General features: G+C 48.8%; 1 protein-coding gene across 1 annotated transcript in view; it reads right to left on the reverse strand.

Annotated features, from left to right (window-relative positions):
• Itpr2 (inositol 1,4,5-trisphosphate receptor type 2) overlaps positions 1 to 18,002 on the reverse strand; it is a 128,707-nt gene that overhangs the window by 83,958 nt on the left and 26,747 nt on the right. Inside the window, 14 exon segments of the mRNA XM_048335153.1 lie at positions 51 to 212; positions 688 to 829; positions 1,290 to 1,450; positions 2,067 to 2,166; positions 3,576 to 3,727; positions 4,402 to 4,446; positions 7,923 to 8,018; positions 8,341 to 8,487; positions 8,738 to 8,821; positions 9,961 to 10,059; positions 13,833 to 13,865; positions 13,867 to 13,992; positions 14,710 to 14,796; positions 16,535 to 16,650. Of these exon segments, the coding sequence (XP_048191110.1) occupies positions 51 to 212; positions 688 to 829; positions 1,290 to 1,450; positions 2,067 to 2,166; positions 3,576 to 3,727; positions 4,402 to 4,446; positions 7,923 to 8,018; positions 8,341 to 8,487; positions 8,738 to 8,821; positions 9,961 to 10,059; positions 13,833 to 13,865; positions 13,867 to 13,992; positions 14,710 to 14,796; positions 16,535 to 16,650 (1,550 nt within the window).

An 18,002-nucleotide genomic window follows, 5' to 3' on the forward strand; every position in this document is an offset into this window, starting at 1 on the left:
ATCAAAGGCCACGCCCGCTCGCCCAAGGCCCCACCCAGGGGCCGGCTGACCTGGTTCTTCCTGTAGTCCTGCTGGGAGTGCCGCAGCACGCGGTAGCAGAGCCGCAGCACGTATTTGTAGGGGGCGTACCGCTGGTCCCCCAAGTCCTCGAGCCTCAGCATGGGGCCTTCCCCTGCCTTCTCCTTGAACGGGGCTTTGAGAATCCCGAACACCTGCCGGGAAGGAAGGGCACCCCGGTGTGAGCCAAGCCACAGCCCCGCTCCCGGCTTTCGTGGTGGTTTCACTGGAGATACAGAAGGTCTCACTGAACTTTCCTGGCCACCCCCCCACTCCCCGGGGGGACTGGATTTGAACCGCCATCCTCAGATCTCAGCCTCCTGAGTATCTGGGGTGACAGGCTGGGGGGGGTGGGGGGCACCAGGGCCGGCTAAGCACAGCCAGGTGAGGATTTCAACACCTCATGGAGGCAGATCTTCTCTCAAACCTGACACCTAGACCGTAGCTCCAGGGACTGGCCTGATGCAGAACCAACCGCCCACACCACTCCCGCACTGCAAATAGAATCAGGGTCTGGTCGGGTGTCATTTGTTACACAGCGAGAGGTAACTGATACAAACACTTTCCTGATAGAAGAGTGCTAAAAAAAACAACCACGACCACCACCACTCTCACCCATGCAACACCCACCTGGGCCAATATGTTCTGCTCCCTCATGAGTTTCTGGCGCTCCCGGTTCGGCTTGGTGACAATCACATCCAGAACATCCTGGCCGTTGTTTGGTACGTCAGCCACAAAGAAGATGAGGTCCTCCAACAATTTGGTGACAAATCTATCCACACACGGAGAAGGAGATTTGCATTCCCTCAGCTTCCTTGGGCATTTCTTTTTTAAAAGGGGGTTCCGCGATAGGGCGCTTGCCTAGCATGCACGAAGCCCTGGGTTCAGTCCCTCAGCTGGGATTACAGGAAGGTGCTACCATGCCCTCGTGGAAATGCCTGATTTCCTACGCTTTGTGGCTTTGCTTCGTTTTTCCATTTTAATCCTTGGTTTCTGGAAAGCGTGACTGACAGAACCCACTAACATAGGTTCATCTCAGAAAGCAATCACAAGCGGGCTTTGGTGCTCACACCTGTAATCCCAGCTACTCAGGAGGCTGAGTGCTGACAATGGCCACGTGGAGACAGCCTAGGTAGATAAATCTAGAAGAGTTATGCAGGGCCTGGAGTCACTATGAGCATTCACAGCCGCCCCTGGGATGCAGGGCGGTCGATTTGGAGCGGTTCGCTAACCTCCTCTCGTTCTGAGTTATTGTGCCATTTTCCAGTTTCTTCACCGTGGTTGCCAACACTTTATTGGCATCATTGGCGAAGTCTAAGTCTCGGACCTCCGACAGCGGGACCGACACAATGGCGAAGGCCTCTTTATCTTCTTTGGTTTGACAGGTTCCGATCTGTAAGAGATTTCATGCATTCATTCATGCATTTGCTTCTATGCCAGTCCCGGGACTTGAACTCGTGGCCTGGGTGTTGTCCCCGAGCTCTCCTGCTCAAGGCTAGAAGCTCTACCACTTGAGCCACAGCTCCATTTTTTGTGCTGGTTCACAGGACATAGGAGTCTCACAGACATTTCCTGCTCAGGCTGGCTTTGAACTGAGATCCCCAGAGCTCAGCTTCCCAAGTAGCTAGGATGACAGGCGTGAGCCACTGGTCCCTTGATGACAGTGATATCTTTTTCATGCCCACTTCCTGTCCCGTCCCTTTCACACTTGTCCTTCAACGGACTTTCAGCAGCGTGCAGAAGATGTATGTCTTTCTAGAACTTTCTAGAACTTTCTAGAACCATCTGCTCCTCCCACTCATTTGGATATCTGTGCCCATAGCCCGCTAACTCGACCCACCCACGTAACACGGCTATGTGAGGAGCAGGGGGCAATGCATGCTGGGTAAGGTTCAGGGCAACCATGTAACACTGCTGAAGATGGGTTTTAAAGGAACATGTCTCCAGTCCGTGATCTGGGGAACGCGGCACTGGGTAAAAGCTACATCAAACACTGCGGTCATGTTTACCTTCAACATGACCGGCCGCTCTTCGTCTGCATCGATGGGAATGCCAGTGCTTGTCACCCACGTGTTGGTACACAAATGCCTTAGCCGAACGTACGAGTTCCTAAAACCAAGACAAGGGAAGGGAAGCGATGTGCACACACGTCTCGTGACACACTAACCCGTGTCCGCGCGTCGTGATCCACAGGGCTGCACCTTCGTTGAGTCATTCACGCCAGCTCCGTGTGGTCTAAGCAAAACCACGGGGGCCAGGGGGCTGGGGCTCACGCCTGTCATCCCAGCTACTCAGAAGCCTGAGGGAGGAGGACCACGGGCCAAAGGCAGGCTGGGTAGGGAAGTCTGCGAGACGCTTACCTCCCATGATCCGGCAAAATGGTGGGGCTGGGGATATGGCCTAGTGGCAAGAGTGCTCGCCTCGTATACACGAGGCCCTGGGTTCGATTCCCCAGCACCCACATAGACAGAAAACGGCCAGAAGGGGCGCTGTGGCTCAAGTGGCAGAGTGCTAGCCTTGAGCAAAAAGAAGCCAGGGACGGTGCTCAGGCCCTGAGTTCAAGCCCCAGGACTGGCCAAAAAAAAAACAAAAAAACAGCAAAATGGTGGAGCACCATCCTTGAGTGGAAAACGTAAATGACAGTGCCCAGGCCCTGAGTTTAAATCCAGTACCAGCACACATTTAAAAAATATATATATGTAAAACTGGATGCCAGTTTTATATATACATATATATGTAGATACATATACACACATATATATGTATATATACACGTGTGTATATGTATATATATGTACATATATATAAATTCTGGACTGAATAAGTGAATAACTGAATAAATGCAAGGATACTAACACAATAAAAGCAAATGATAAAACTTTTACTCTAAGCCCGTGGTTGTTTTTCCTTTTAGTAGCCCAAACTCTTCCAAGTGGTTATACATTCTTCATGACTTCCTTTTTCTTCTTTCTGCAGCATTAGTTTCCTTCCCAAAGATTCAGAAGTTGTAAAAAAATAAAAAAATTTGAAAAAACAACTTCAAACCCTTCTGCAACTTCACATGCTTACACATGCAAAACACATCTTTGTACCCATTTACATCTGTTTATTTGTTTTTTGCCAGTCCTGGGGCTTGGACTCAGGGCCTGAGCACTGTCCCTGGCTTCTTTTTGCTCAAGGCTAGCACTCTACCACTTGAGCCACAGCGCCACTTCTGGCCGTTTTCTATCTATGTGGTGCTGGGGAATCGAACCCAGGGCCTCGTGTATACGAGGCAGGCACTCTTGCCACTAGGCCATATCCCCAGCCCCGTTTACATCTGTACAATGCACCTCTTACAGATTGAGCTGGGCAGGCTCCGGTGGCTCTATCTAGCTACCCAGGAGGCTGCGATGTGAGGATTGCGGTTCAAAGCCAGCCTGGGGGCCTATCCTGATAGAATTAGCTATCGGAATCTGGGTCGGGCGCCGGCCGTTTGCGGGGCCGCCCGCCGCAGGCCCCCCGGGTCTCCCCCGCACCTGGGCACGAGGCAGTCGGCCCTCTGCAACGTGGTGGCGTCCAGCTCGAAGAGCGAGGCGATGTCGCTGCCGTGGGGCACGGACACGAGTGTGTACATGATCTTCTCCCCGGCCTGGCGTCTCTTCTTGGGGGCTGGGAGGTCTCCGTCTCTCTGTGGACGAGAACACGCGTGTCGGGCTCTCCTCACCTCGCGTGCTACCCCACTGCATTGCTCATCCTTCACTGGGGGGGGGGAGGGCAGCACCCGGAAAATCAAGAGGCCAATGGACCAGCTGCTGCTGGAATTCATCACCACCGGGGGGGAGGGCTTTGCACACAGTGTCACAAGACAATGAAAGAAAGTAACCAACGTGAGCGCTCAAGGCCCCGAGTTCAAGTCTTAAACACACACACACTAAGAAGCCTATGAAAACTGTCTTTCCAAACAAGGCGGTGACTTTTTTTTCCACCAGTAGCTTACTGCAGAATGTCAGAGAACATTCCGTCTTCCAGTTGCTTCAAGTGTGGGGTCCTTCTCTTTAACAAAATGAAACTCCAATTATTCTGACTCCACGAGGAATGTTCCGGAAAGTCGACTTCCAATCTTGCTTCAACACTCAACCAGAAACACCTCCTGGATTCCAGCCGTCTCCCTGAGGCTCAGGCTGGACGTTTTTATCATTCCAGCAATCTCATCTTTTAGGGTTTTTATTTTTCTTTCTGACTCATAGCTTTTACTATTCAAAGTCTCTCACTCGGTAAAGCCGTAGCCTTCAAACCGGCTACAAATTCTTCCATGCGCTCATATAAACTCCAATGAGCACTGGGGGCACGAAATCTACTCACCACGTTTTTCCCTTCATTTTGGGCATCTTGATAATCAGGATTCAGCTAGGGGGTAAAAAAAGGAAAATGAGTTACAAATTACTATTCACTTTCTATTAAAAACACCAACGATCCTTAATTCAGTTGAGTAGTTCTTGACTAAGTTCAATAGCTAATAAGCTAATGAACGCATTAGTGAGTGTTAAAATTTAAATTCACACACCTAGTTGTATGAGAAATGGGGACATAGGTAACAATTTCAACCTCTCTAGGAAAAGGTTGAGACCTGCCACAAAAACCACCATTAACCAATAACTTTAAAACAGATTTTAAAAAAAGAAAAAAAAAAAAAACAGGCTGGGAATATGGTCTAGTGGTAGAGTGCTCGCCTCGTATGCATGAAGCCCTGGGTTCGATTCCTCAGCACCACATAAACAGAAAAGGCCAGAAGTGGCGCTGTGGCTCAAGTGGTAGAGTGCTAGCCTTGAGCAAAAAGAAGCCAGGGACAGTGCTCAGGCCCTGAGTTCAAGCCCCAGGACTGGCCAAAAAAAAAAAAATACTTACATAATAACTAAGATAAGAATGACTAGAAAAAGGTTTTTAAATAAAGAAGATAAGGTCATATGATGGTTCCTGAATCTTTTAGGACTTTGAAAAAAAACCTGATGTTAAAATATAAATTATCAGTCTAGCCATGGAGAGAGAACAAATATGCTCTTTAATCATTTATTCAAAAAATATTAATAGGGGCTGGGGATATAGCCTAGTGGCAAGAGTGCCTGCCTCAGATACACGAGGCCCTAGGTTCGATTCCCCAGCACCACATATACAGAAAACGGCCAGAAGCGGCGCTGTGGCTCAAGTGGCAGAGTGCTAGCCTTGAGCAAAAGGAAGCCAGGAACAGTGCCCAGGCCCTGAGTCCAAGGCCCACGACTGGCCAAAAAAAAAAAAAAAATTAATAGAGCATGTATTATGGACAGCAAGGTTTGCTGTCCATAAGCCTTGGAAGATGGGTAGAATTTCAAACAGGATAAAAGGATCTGCTCAAATCAATGGGGTCTGGGGCTGGGGATATGGCCTAGAGGCAAGAGTGCCTGCCTCATATACATGAGGCCCTGGGTTCGATTCCCCAGCACCACATATATAGAAAGTGGCCAGAAGTGGCACTGTGGCTCAAGTGGCAGAGTGCTAGCCTTGAGCAAAAAGAAGCCAGGGACAGTGCTCAGGCCCTGAGTACAAGCCCCAGGACTGGCCAAAAAAAAAAGCAAATAGATTAAATCAATGGGGTCTTTTAACCACAGATACATTGATATGACACATAGACAGATGGATGGATAGATGGATGATGGACAGATGGATGGATAAATGAACAAATTGATGGATGATAGCAGATGAACAGATGGATGAATGGATACATGGAAAGATGGATGGATAGACAAATGAATGGGTGGACAGATGGATTGATAACAGATGAATAGATGGGCGAATTGATCGATAGATGACGGAGAAACCAATGAATGGATAGCTAGCAGATGAATGGATGAATGGATGGACAGAGAGATGAATAGGTGGATGGACAAACCAACAGATAGATAGATGGTTAAGTAGATGGATAGATGGACAGATAGAATCAGTGACACAGGGGTCTGGGAATTATTTGCCTCCCGAAGGTGTAGAATCTTATTCCTTTTTATCTCAGACTTCCCAATCGCTGAGATTATAGAAGTGAACCACCAATACACACTATGCATTCTCATACAGAATATTTGATGTGTAAATAAATGCTTGTGGCCTGTTATATTCATGGGCTACACACATATACCTACAAATCAGTTTTTTTTCAATACGCTGAGGCTGAGAGATTCAATAATCTCAGGATAACACTGAGGAACAAAAACACTTTTTGTAAGAACTAATAGTGGGGATATTTGAAACTGCAGCATCAGCTGGGCACCGTGGCTCACGCCTATAATCCCAGCCATTCAGGAGGCTGAGATCTGAGGATCACGGTTCAAAGCCAGCCTGGGCAGGAAAGTCCTTGAGACTCTATTCTCCAAGGAACCACCAGGAAACTGGAAGGGGCGCTGTGGCTCAAGTGGTAGAGCAAGTAGCCCTCAGCAAAAATTCTCAGGGGCAGCATCCAGGCCCTAAGTTCAAGCCCCAGGACTGGTACAAAGGGAAAAAAAAGCCCTACAACACAACATTAATAGTCATAGACTTGCACTGCCATTCTGGCGCTTTAGTATTTCGTTTTTAATAAATCCAATCCAGTGGTTTTAAATAGGAAATAAGTGTCTAGCACCATCTAGTGGTTGTCTTGCCTCTCTGCCAGCAAACTGATCCTCTTAAAACAGGGCAATACTAAATGTTCAATCACATTATTTCATAATGTTACTGGATCTATCTTGTTTGGGAAAGGATTATCAAAAGTTATTGCTGTCAGATGGGTGCCAGCTTGTAATCTCAGCTACTCAGGAGACTGCTGAGATCTGAAGACTCAGGTTCAAAGCCAACCAGGACAAACAAATCCCTGAGACTCTTACCTCTTCCCACAAATGAGCAAAACGTGGGATTTGAAGCTGTAGCTCAAGTGGTAGAGCTCCAGCCTTGTGTACAAAAAGCTAAGGGACAGTACTTAGGCCACGCGTTCAAACCCCAGTGCCAGCATACACATAGAAAGTAATTGCTTTAAGAGTTTTTTAAGGTAAGAAAATGTAGAAAGCAGCCCAACCAGGCAGAGAGGAAATAAAAACAAGAATTAGAAAGAGTGGGTTTGAAAAAAAAAAAGGACTTCATTTTCATAATTCACCCCAAAATATGCTACTTTTCTTTGTGTGGATGCCAGTCCTAGGCCTTGAACTCGCGGTGAGGGTGCTGTCCTTGAGCTTTTGTGCTCAAGGTTAGGGCTCTACCACTTGAGCCACACCACTACTTCTGGCTTTTTGCTGGCTAATTGGAGCAAAGAGTCTCATGGATTTGTTCGCACGTTGGGCTGGCTTCAAACCCTGATCCTCAGATCTCAGCCTCCTGAGTAGCTAGGATGACAGGCGTGAACGCCCCAGAACCCTGCCTTTTTGCAACTTAATTAGAGATAAGTCTCCAAGATGTTTGCCAGAGCTGGCAGCTCCCGCCTGTCATTCCAGCTCGTCAAGGGGCTGATATCTAAGGATCACAGTTCAAAGGCAGCCCAGGCAGGGAAGTCCATGAGACTCTTCCCTTCAATGAATCACCAAAAAGCCACACATACTTGAAGCCCTGGGTTCGATTCCCCAGCACCACATATACAGAAAATGGCCAGAAGTGGCGCTGTGGCTCAAGTGGCAGAGTGCTAGCCTTGAGCAAAGAGAAGCCAGGGACGGTGCTCAGGCCCTGAGTCCAAGGCCCAGGACTGGCAAAAATAATAATAATAATAATAATAATAATAATATACAACCCAGTGACAGGCAAGAATTAAATTTCCCTAACAATCACTACTGCAAATACAAAGTCTCCTGGGGAATGGGACTGCTATTAAGAGAGGGATTTCTATTGGGTCATCTTACCTCGGCCGCTAGGTAGCTCCCTGTGGCGAGATGTTTAAATCTGAACAAGCTGTTCCATTGCCCGGCACCCCCTCGGCACGGGTCATGATGAACAACCTGTAGGCAGAAAGCAAGCACCACCTCAGCACAATACCGTGCACGCCGTAGCAAGCCAATGCCCACACTTCACACAGCATGGCCCCCGGTGAAGGCCAGTTTGTCCCATTTCCCAAAGATGAACACAGAGAGGCCCGTCATCCTAGCTACCCCAGGAGGCTGAGATCTGAGGATCCCAGTTCAAAGCCAGCCAGGACAGGAAAGTCCAGGCGACTCTGATCTCCAATGAAATGAAGCTCAGGCCCTGAGTTCAAGCCCCAGAGCAAATATATATATATATTAGACAAGAAGGGGGAGGAAAAAGGACAAAATTTGCACATGCCTCTATTTCCCACAGTGCTTTAGAACTCGTGGCGGAAGTTGCTGATTGGCGCAGGGTGGTCCGGAGGAAAATGTGTTGCTTTTTCTCATATTCGTCACAAGTCAGGAACTTCTCCTGCTCCGCATGGAACAGTCTGACCACGTCGCCCTAGAAAAACAGGTCAAGACCCTTGAACACACGGAGAGGCGAAGCCGGAGGCTCCTTTGTGGTTTGGAGACCACGTGAGCTCTTGGTACTGAGTGGCCCTTTGTTTCCAAATGGCAAACCAGGAGGCAGAGAAGCTCACAAGGTCACATGGCCAACGGTGAACCCCAGAAATACGTAGACTCGGCTTCTAGAACTTTATGAAGATGACCTCCGTCTCTCCCGGAACATGTCCAATGAAGCAAATACTTACTCCTTTCAAGACGTCATCCCGATACGAGCTGAATTTCATAAATAAAGTGATCTTCCAGCTGGTGTTGCAATTAACTGCATTCACCTGGCATGGAACAAATGGGAAGACAGAAGAGTCTGTCATTGGGCTGGGAAGGTGGCTTAGTGGTAAGAGTGCTTGTTTCGTATGCACCGAAGCCCCAGGTTCGATTCCTCAGTACCACATACACGGAAAAAGCCAGAAGTGGCATGTTGGCTCAAGCAGTAGAGCGCTAGCCTTGAGCAAAAGAAACCAGGGGGCTGGGGATATAGCCTAGTGGCAAGAGTGCCTGCCTCATATACATGAGGCCCTGGGTTCGATTCCCCAGCACCACATAGACAGAAAATGGCCATAAGTGGCACTGTGGCTCAAGTGGCAGAGTGCTAGCCTTGAGCAAAAAAGAAGCCAGGGACAGTGCTCAGACCCTGAGTCCAAGCCCCAGGACTGGCCAAAAAAAGAAAAAGAAAAAGAAACCAGGGACAGTGCCCAGGCCCCGAGTTCAAGTCCTAGGACCAGCATACAAAAAACTTAAAAACAAAAACAAAACTGTTAAAACCCGGCAACAGTAGTTTATACTTATAGACCTATAATACCGGCTACTCAGGAGGCTAAGAGAAGAATCTCAAAGATGAGAAGTTCAAAACTAATGTAGGCAGAAAAGTCCAAGATATTCTTATCTTCAAAATAACTAGCAAGATGTCCAGCTAGAAGATGTAGCTCAAGCAGTAGATCACCAGTCATGAGTTTAGGGGGTAAGCGCAAAGCCGAGTTCAATTGGCCTAGTGGCAAGAGAGCTCACCTCATATACATGAAGCCCTGGGTTCGATTCTCCAGCACCACATATATAGAAAATGGCCAGAAGTGGCGCTGTGGCTCAAGTGGCAGAGTGCTAACTTGAGCAAAAAGAAGCCAGGGACAGTGCTCAGGCCCTGAGTTCAAGACCCAGGACTGGCAAAAAAAAACAAAACAGTATTGGCACTGCACACACACACACACACACACAAATGTATATATATGTAAACATACATAAGTATATATACATCTTACCTTCTAAGGACTATTCACAAATCAGTACTAGGGGGTCTACACACCCTTTGGGAATATTCATTAGCAAACCTTGGGTCATGCTCGCGAGAACAAGAGAAGGAAAGGATCTCCTCTCCGGGAGGCAATCAGCAAACCCACCCCGTTGCCCTAGAACTCACTTCCTTGCATCCTGGGTTGTCGAGGAGCTCAATGCTGCTGGCGTGGAGGGGCTGTCCGGCGTTCACGGGCATCAGCACAACTTTATCCCCGACGACGATCTACGGCCGGAGAGAAATCGCCATCAACACGCAGGATTCCCTCCCAGCTGCTCGGGAGGCTGAGATCTGAGGGTCCCGGTTCAAAGAGTCTGGTGGAGTTTGCTGCCCAGGCTGACTCCAAGCCTTGACCCTCAAGATCTCAGCCTCCTGAGTCGCTGGGATGGTAACCATACATGGATTCTATACAAGAATCTCCAGGGCTGGGAATATGGCCTAGTGGCAAGAGCGCTTGCCTCCTACACATGAAGCTCTCGGTTCGATTCCCCAGCACCACATATATGGAAAATGGCCAGAAGGGGGCGCTGTGGCTCAGGTGGTAGAGTGCTAGCCTTGAGCAGGAAGAAGCCAGGGACAGTGCTCAGGCCCTGAGTCCAAGGCCCAGGACTGGCCAAAAAAAAAGAATCTCCAGTTCTATCCCCGTGTGACCGTCACAAGCTGTATCCCGAGATCCAAATGTGAATGGCTCACTAATCAAAGGAAAGCTGGAGGTGCTTTTGGTTTGCAGAAATAATTCCACTATTTACAAGACAGGTCTCTGTCCATCAGCAGACTCTTGTGCCCTAAGGAACGATCATGAAGAAATAGCATTATTTTTGAAGACCACTGTGGGGCTTTTTTAAAGCTATTACAACTCCTCTTCTTGCTTTAAAATGCTGTTAAAGCAAATCGGTAGTCATTCATCCCCCTTCCCATGAAGTGACAGTATTCAACAAAACACATTTTACAAATGGACTTCTAGTCTGGTGGGAAGCAAAGAAGGATTCCATTGAAGTACTGAGGAGAAAAAACACACAGGCGTGGGCATGCTTGCCTCCTCCACAGACAGAATCTCACACCAAAGCCACACACAGTGAGCAAAAACAGCGGCTGTCCCCCCACCCCCACCCCAAAAAGCACCATGTGGAAAGGCCCCTTAGCCATGCATACTCTCGCGAGCATTGGATGGTAATGAAGAGCCGCTCCCGTGTCGAACTCAACAATTCCACATTCACTACAGTGGAGAGTATTTGGGAGGTATATGTTTTGTTGGCTGTTGGGGTGTGTGTGTGTGTGTGTGTGTGTAAGTGTGTAAGTTCTGGGGCTAGAATTCAGGGTCTTACATTCTTGCTTGGCTCTTTAACTCAAGGCTGGAGCTCTACCCCTTGAGCCACGCCTCCACTTCTAGCTTTTTGCTGGTGAATGGCAGATGAGAATCTCTCAGATCTGTCCGCCCTAGAACTGAGATCCTCAGATCTCAGCCTCCCCGAGTAGCTAGAAAGGACAGGCATGAGCCAAACCTCCACTTCTGGGTTGTTGTTTCTTGTTTTGTTTTGTTTTTGCTGGTGACTTGGAGATAAGAGTCTCAAGGACTTCTCAGCTTGGGCTGGCTTTGAACTGGGAATCTAGAGATCTCAGTCTCCTGAGTAGCCAGGATTAGCGGTATAGCCAACAATACCCAGCCAATTTCCGTGTGCCTTGATGGTTGAAATTTCCTGGACCAGTTCTAGACAAGATGTTGGCTCAGACAGCTTTACAAGAAAGGGCAGAGCTAGTAGGCCTCATTCACAAAATGGATCAACAGTTGCTGAATAATTGTCCTTAATTCCCTGCCGAAAATAAAATACATATCATGCTCACAGAACATACCACTTGGTGCCAAAAGGAAAAAAAAAATCAATACAAGGACTTGGTTTGTTGTTTTTTTTTTTTTTTTTTTTTTTTAAGGAAACCAACACAAGACACAAAGTGTAACAGGCTCTTTCATGCTCTACCCTTCCCAAACCTTACCTAAGGAAGAGAGGACCAGATAATTTATTACCCCCATTAATTCCAGAAGCATGTGTCCTGTGAGAGTAGATTCAGACTTTAAAATTCACTCAGAAAAGCAGGTTTATGACAAAAGGAAAACATTTGTAAGATAAGACAGACTCAAAATACATTCACAAAAGGGAATCAAGGTTGACGGAGAATGCTTGTATTTTGCTTTGAATTCATGTTAAGTTTGGGTGTTTTTTTTTCGGTTGATTGGTTGACAGTTTGGGTTTTTCCTTTGTTTTGGTTGGTTCTCTTTTATGTGCCAGTACTGGGGCTTGAACTCAGGGCCTCAGGTCTGTTCCTTATGTTGTTTTCTGGTTTTGCTCAAGGCTGGTGGCTCTACGACTTGAGCTACAGCTACACCTCCACTTCTGGCTTTCGGGCTATTAACTGGAGATAAGAGTCTCACACCCTTTCTTGCCCAGGCTGGCTTTGAACCACAATCCTCAGCTCTCAGCCTCCTGAGTAGCTAGGATTACAGGCCTGAGCCACCAATGCCCAGCTCAACCAACATTTACTGAATCCTAAGAGCTAGGGACTGTCACCCAATTCTTTTATTTATTACTCCCAAATTCCTAACTTATGCTCCTTATGAAATCACTTTATATCACTGGTTTCAATATATAAATCTCACAAAAAAAATGTTTTAGAAATTACTTAAATTTACACTGCAGTCTGTATGCATTTCACAATTTTTTTTTCAGTATGGCTGTCATCAATTAATAGATGGCAGAGCTATAATTTCTCACACATCAAAAGCTAGGAAGTGGATATCCTATTGTGGTTCGGTGTGATTTACTGAGCTGTGATTCACTGTAATATAAATTCAAAGGGGCGGAGCCCATTTCCTAAACACAACTCCTTTTCAATCAAACAAGCTCCTTCTTGATTAGACAAAGTCATAAATTCTGCCTCTCTTTAAAAACACAATCCGACCCCCACCCCCCAAAAAAAAACAGCTTGGCAAACATGAAAGCAATTTAAGTTCTTTGGTGCAACCTGTAGCTAGAAGATGATCTTAAGTTTTCTTTCTTTCTTTCCTTTTTTTTACTCTTTGCTCAGGGTTGGAGCTCTACTTAAGCCACCCCTCCCCTTTGGTCTTTTTCTGGTTACTTAGACAGTAAGAGTCTCACAGACGGGGCTGGGGATATGGCCTAGTGGCAAGAGTGCTTGTCCCTTATTATACGTGAGGCCCTGGGTTCAATTCCCCAGCACCACATATACAGAAAACGGCCGGAAGTGGTGCTGTGGCTCAAGTGGCAGAGTGCTAGCCTTGAGCAAAAAGAAGCCAGGGACAGGCCCTGAGTTCAAGGCCCAGGACTGGCCAAAAAAAAAAAAAAAAAAAAACAAAGAGTCTCACAGACTTTTCCTGCCTAAGCTGGCTTTGAACTCAGATCTCCAATCTCTAGAATAGCTGGGATTGTAGACTTGAGCCAATGGAGCCCAGCTTTTGTTTGGTTGTATGGTTGGGGGTTTTGTTTTTGTTTTTTTTTTTGCTTTGTTTTGTTTCTTTGCCAGTCCTGGGGCTTGAACTCAGGGCTGGGGCGCTGTCCCTGAGCCTCTTTGTGCTCAAGGTTAGGGCCCTTCCACTTGAGCCACAGCGCCACTTCTGGCTTTTTCTGAGTCATTTACTGGAGATCGGAGTCTCGTGGATTTCCCTGCCGGGGCTGGCTTTGAACCGAGGTCCTCAGATCTCAGCCTCCTGAGTCACTGGGATGACAGGGCGGGAGCCAATGGCGCCCAGACAAAGCCCAACTTTAAATGAGTCTTAACTGTTTATTTTTCTCTTTTCTGATTTCCGGGCCCACTCTGTGGCTTATAAACACGGTGCCACGCAGCCTAGTAAAATACATTCCCAGGAAAGAATGGCTGGATTGGGAACGGCATTCCCTTCCCTTGTGTCTGGCGAAGTCTCGTTGCTTTCAGACTCACAGGGTCCCGCAGGGCCTCAGTTTCCCCCTGGATGTAGACTCACGTACGTTGTCCCCCTCGCTCCTCAGCTTCCAGAAGGGGGTGGATGTAGAACCAGGACCCTTCGTTGCCCGTCGCATCCAACGACACCCGCATGGCGTTCTTCTCCAGCAGCGCGGGCAGCCGCTTGTTCACCGTCAGGTATTTGTTGCTCTTGATATGGAGCAGCTGCAGGGGGGAAAAGATCAGGGCCTTGGGCATGCTAGGCAAGCACTCTACCACGAAGCCACATTCCTAACCCCTCCAACTTACTTCTTTAAGTGTCTAAAATAGTGCACTCGGGGGGCTGGGGATATGGCCTAGTGGCAAGAGTGCTTGCCTCGTATGCATGAAGCTCTGGGTTCGATTCCCCAGCACCACATACATAGAAAACGGCCAGAAGTGGCGCTGTGGCTCAAGTTGGCCGAGTGCTAGCCTTGAGCAAAAAGAAGCCAGGGACAGGGCTCAGGCCCTGAGTCCAAGCCCTAGGACTGAACAAAAAAAAAAAAAAAAAAAAAACATAAATAGTGCACTTGATATTAAATGGATCTCTATTTCCCACTGAAGAACAAAGCAATCCATCTCAATTTTTTTCCTAGTTTGGCACGCTAACCCATATGGATAACGTAGCAAGTCAGCCACAACACAGTTCGCTTTTTTTTTTTTTTTTTTGGCCAGTCCTGGGCCTTGGACTCAGGGCCTGAGCACTGTCCCTGGCTTCTTCCTGCTCAAGGCTAGCACTCTGCCACTTGAGCCACAGCGCCGCTTCTGGCCGTTTTCTGCATATGTGGTGCTGGGGAATCAAACCTAGGGCCTCGTGTATCTGAGGCAGGCACTCTTGCCACTAGGCTATATCCCCAGCCCAACACACAGTTTGCTTTTTAAAGAGGAAAAAACGAGACTTACTTGAATCACATTACTGTATTTCACAATTTCTCCCAACAGCTTCTTGTTCTCAGATTCGTTTTGTTTCTGCTCTAACTCAGCAGCATGCTATAAAATAATTTGTAAATAGTCAGTGTGCAACCACAGCAAAGGGTACAAAAGCTACCCCGGAAATAAACGGCTTTAGTAACAAGGATTAGACTAGACATATAACACATACACTGTACCTTGGTGAAAGAGACAGGATGATCATCTATAATTACCATCATTAAGAAATGATCTGAACACGCTGTGTCCATTTTTCAATTTATTCTAAACGCGGTGAGATACCTTCAGTCACTCCCGTTCCAGAAACGTCCTGCCTTTCTGGTCTGACAAAACTCCTTTACGAAGGAGTGTCAACTTAGCCAGGACAGTGAGTGAGCGGTCCCTTTTAATTCTGAAACTAAGACGGTTTTCAGGGGTGCAAAACTCAGTTCCATCCGATGCACGCTTGGGACACTAGAAACACTGTGGTCTTTCTGTTTTGATCTGCTCTGGTTTTGGTGTTGGGGTTGGTGTGTGCGCGTGTGTGTGTGTGTGCGTGTGTGCGCGTGCGTGCCCATACCGGAACTGGAACTCAGGACCTCACTGTCTCGCTTTGCTTTTTCACTCAAGGCTGGCTCTCTGCCACTTCATCCACCGGCTCCACTTCCAGCTCTTTCGCCGGTAAATTGAAAATAAAATAGAGTGTCACAGACTTCGCTGTCATTGTGTCACGATCCTCACTTCTCAGCCTCCTGGGTGGCCGGGATACAGAACTTGAATGATGCCGACATGAAGTTGCTATCCAATTTACATTGAGCCAAGCCAGAAACCTTGACGATTAAGTTATTTATTTCCACCACCACCACCCCATATCTATCAGGGGTGAAAAATACGTAGGCAGAGAACGTCTCATGCCAAAGACCCTATCGCCGGATTCAATATTCCTACAGAGATTTATTTCTGTATTCCTTTTCGGTTTGTTGGGAAGGCCTTGAATTCACCCGGCACTCCTTTAACAAAAATTAAAAAAAAAATAAAAAATCAAGAATGTGTCTTCACTTGCCAAGAAAAACAAAAGGAAGGAATGGCTCCACCCAGTCATCATCGAAAACCACCTCGCTTTCCAAGGTGGTTATTAAAAGTGAAATAAATCCCTCTCAGTCCTGGGCCAACTGAAGAGGGTGGAAAGGTGTGGGTGAGTGAATGGAGAGTAAGGGAAATGTGTCACTTCCCCACCCACAAGCCACGCCCACGGCCGCCTGGCCATGCCCATGGTCCCCCTGGCCACGCCCATGGCCTCCTGGCCACGCCCACTGCATCCTGGCCACGCCCACAGCCTCCTGGCCACGCCCACAGCCTCCTGGCCCCACCCATGGTCTCCCTGACCACGCCCACAAACTCCTGGCCATGCCCACAGCCTCCTGGCCCCACCCATGGTCCCCCTGGCCACGCCCACAAACTCCTGGCCACGCCCACGGCCTCCTGGCCACGCCCACGGCCTCCTGGTCATGCCCACGGCCTCCTGATCATGACCACAGCCTCCTGGCCGTGCCCATAGTCTCCTGGCCACACCCATGCTCTCCTGGCCACGCCCACGGCCTCCTGGCCATGCCCATGGCCTCCTGGCCACGCCCACAGCCTCCTGGCCATGCCCATGGTCTCCTGGCCACGCCCACGAACTCCAGACCACGCCCATGGTCTCCTGGCCACGCCTATGGCCTCCTGGCCACGCCCACGGCCTCCTGGCCATGCCCATGGCCTCCTGGCCACGCCCACTGTCTCCAGGCCACGCCCGCCGCCTCCCGGCCACGCCCCCTACCTGCAGCTTCTTCAAGAGGGCGGCTTCGGTGTGGTTGCCTTGCTTGGCTTGCTTGGCTTTCCAGTACTGCTTCTGGGCAGAGTATCTGTTCATCGGGCACACCTTGAAAAGGCAGTCTGGGATAAACAAACACGCTGTCACTAAGGGAGGCTGCAGAAGGAGCTCCCAGCCGGGCCGGGCGGGTGGGCTCGGTGGTAGAGCGCTGGCCTGGCATGAGGCAGGAAGCCCTGGGTTCGAGTCCTCAGTAACCACAGACACAGAGGAAGCCAGAGGCAGTGCCCAGGAAAACACACCTTGCAAATTCCAGACTCCCCCGGTGACACTGGCAGTTCGCGGGTGTCTTAGGGTCCCCAGCAAGGCCATGTGACCCATGACTCCTGGGTCACGTGACCATGGTTCTGGCAGAGGGAGGTCAGAATTCCCCCCACCCCAGCAGGCTTACTGCAATGGGGGCCCACGGGTGTAGGTGTCACAGGACCACAGCCACAGAAAACCAGGACCACCAACGGTCCTCTCCATTGAGCTCCGGGGAAGATGACTGGGGACAGGGGAACCCAAAAATGGTTTCCCCAAGAGAAGACCAGGAAAGGGACCGGTGTGCAAAGGCCCAGGGCATTGCAAAGAAACATACCCAAGAGACAACGGAGCGGGTGGGTGGCCAAGGTTCAAAGCCAGGCAGGGCAGGATGAGAGAGAGAGAGTGCTGGATGAGTGGAGAAGCAAAACGTCTAGTAGGAGCTCAGGGGTGTGTGTGTGTGTGTGTGTGTGTGTGTGTGTGTGTGTGTGTGTGTTGTGTGTGTGTGCGTGCTATCATGGGGCTTGATCTCAGGGCCTGGGTGCTGTCGCTGAGCTTTTTTGCTCAAGGCTGGCGCTCTACCCCTTGAGCCACAGCTCCACTCCCAGCTTTTCGGCGGTTCGTTGGAGATAAAGGTCACCCAGACTTTGCTGCCCGGGCTGGCTTCGAACCAGCACAATCCTCAGATCTCAGCCCCCTGAGTCGCTGGGATGACAGGCAGGAGCACCCCAGCTCTGCTTTAAACCACATTATTTCTTTCTAACGCTACTGGTCTAATTGTCAATGTACTGTCTTATTAAAAAAAAATAGTTATTAATCCAGGTCACCCCTCAAGCACAGGGCTACTGAGAGGAGAGGTACAGCCCGCTCCTGGGAAAGTTCCTTCTGACACACGAGACACGGAGTACTATTGCTTCATTCTTTCTTAGCCTCAGCCAAAAAGGGGGCCCTCCCCACCCCCATAGGATTCTCCACTAAACCACATACACACACCCCTGCATCACCCAGTTAATGACAAGCTGTCGGTCCCCTGAGGATTAAGATGTCACTTTGGGCTTCTGGAAACCACTCGAAGAGCCTCTGAATGCTGAGAGCGGAGTCAACCATTTCTAGGTCTCCAAAGAGCCCTGGCAAACAGGCAAATGCAAGCCAGGCACCAGTGGCTCCCGCCTGT

This window comes from Perognathus longimembris, chromosome 27 (genome assembly GCF_023159225.1).
Source record: "Perognathus longimembris pacificus isolate PPM17 chromosome 27, ASM2315922v1, whole genome shotgun sequence".
Classification (NCBI taxonomy): domain Eukaryota; kingdom Metazoa; phylum Chordata; class Mammalia; order Rodentia; family Heteromyidae; genus Perognathus; species Perognathus longimembris.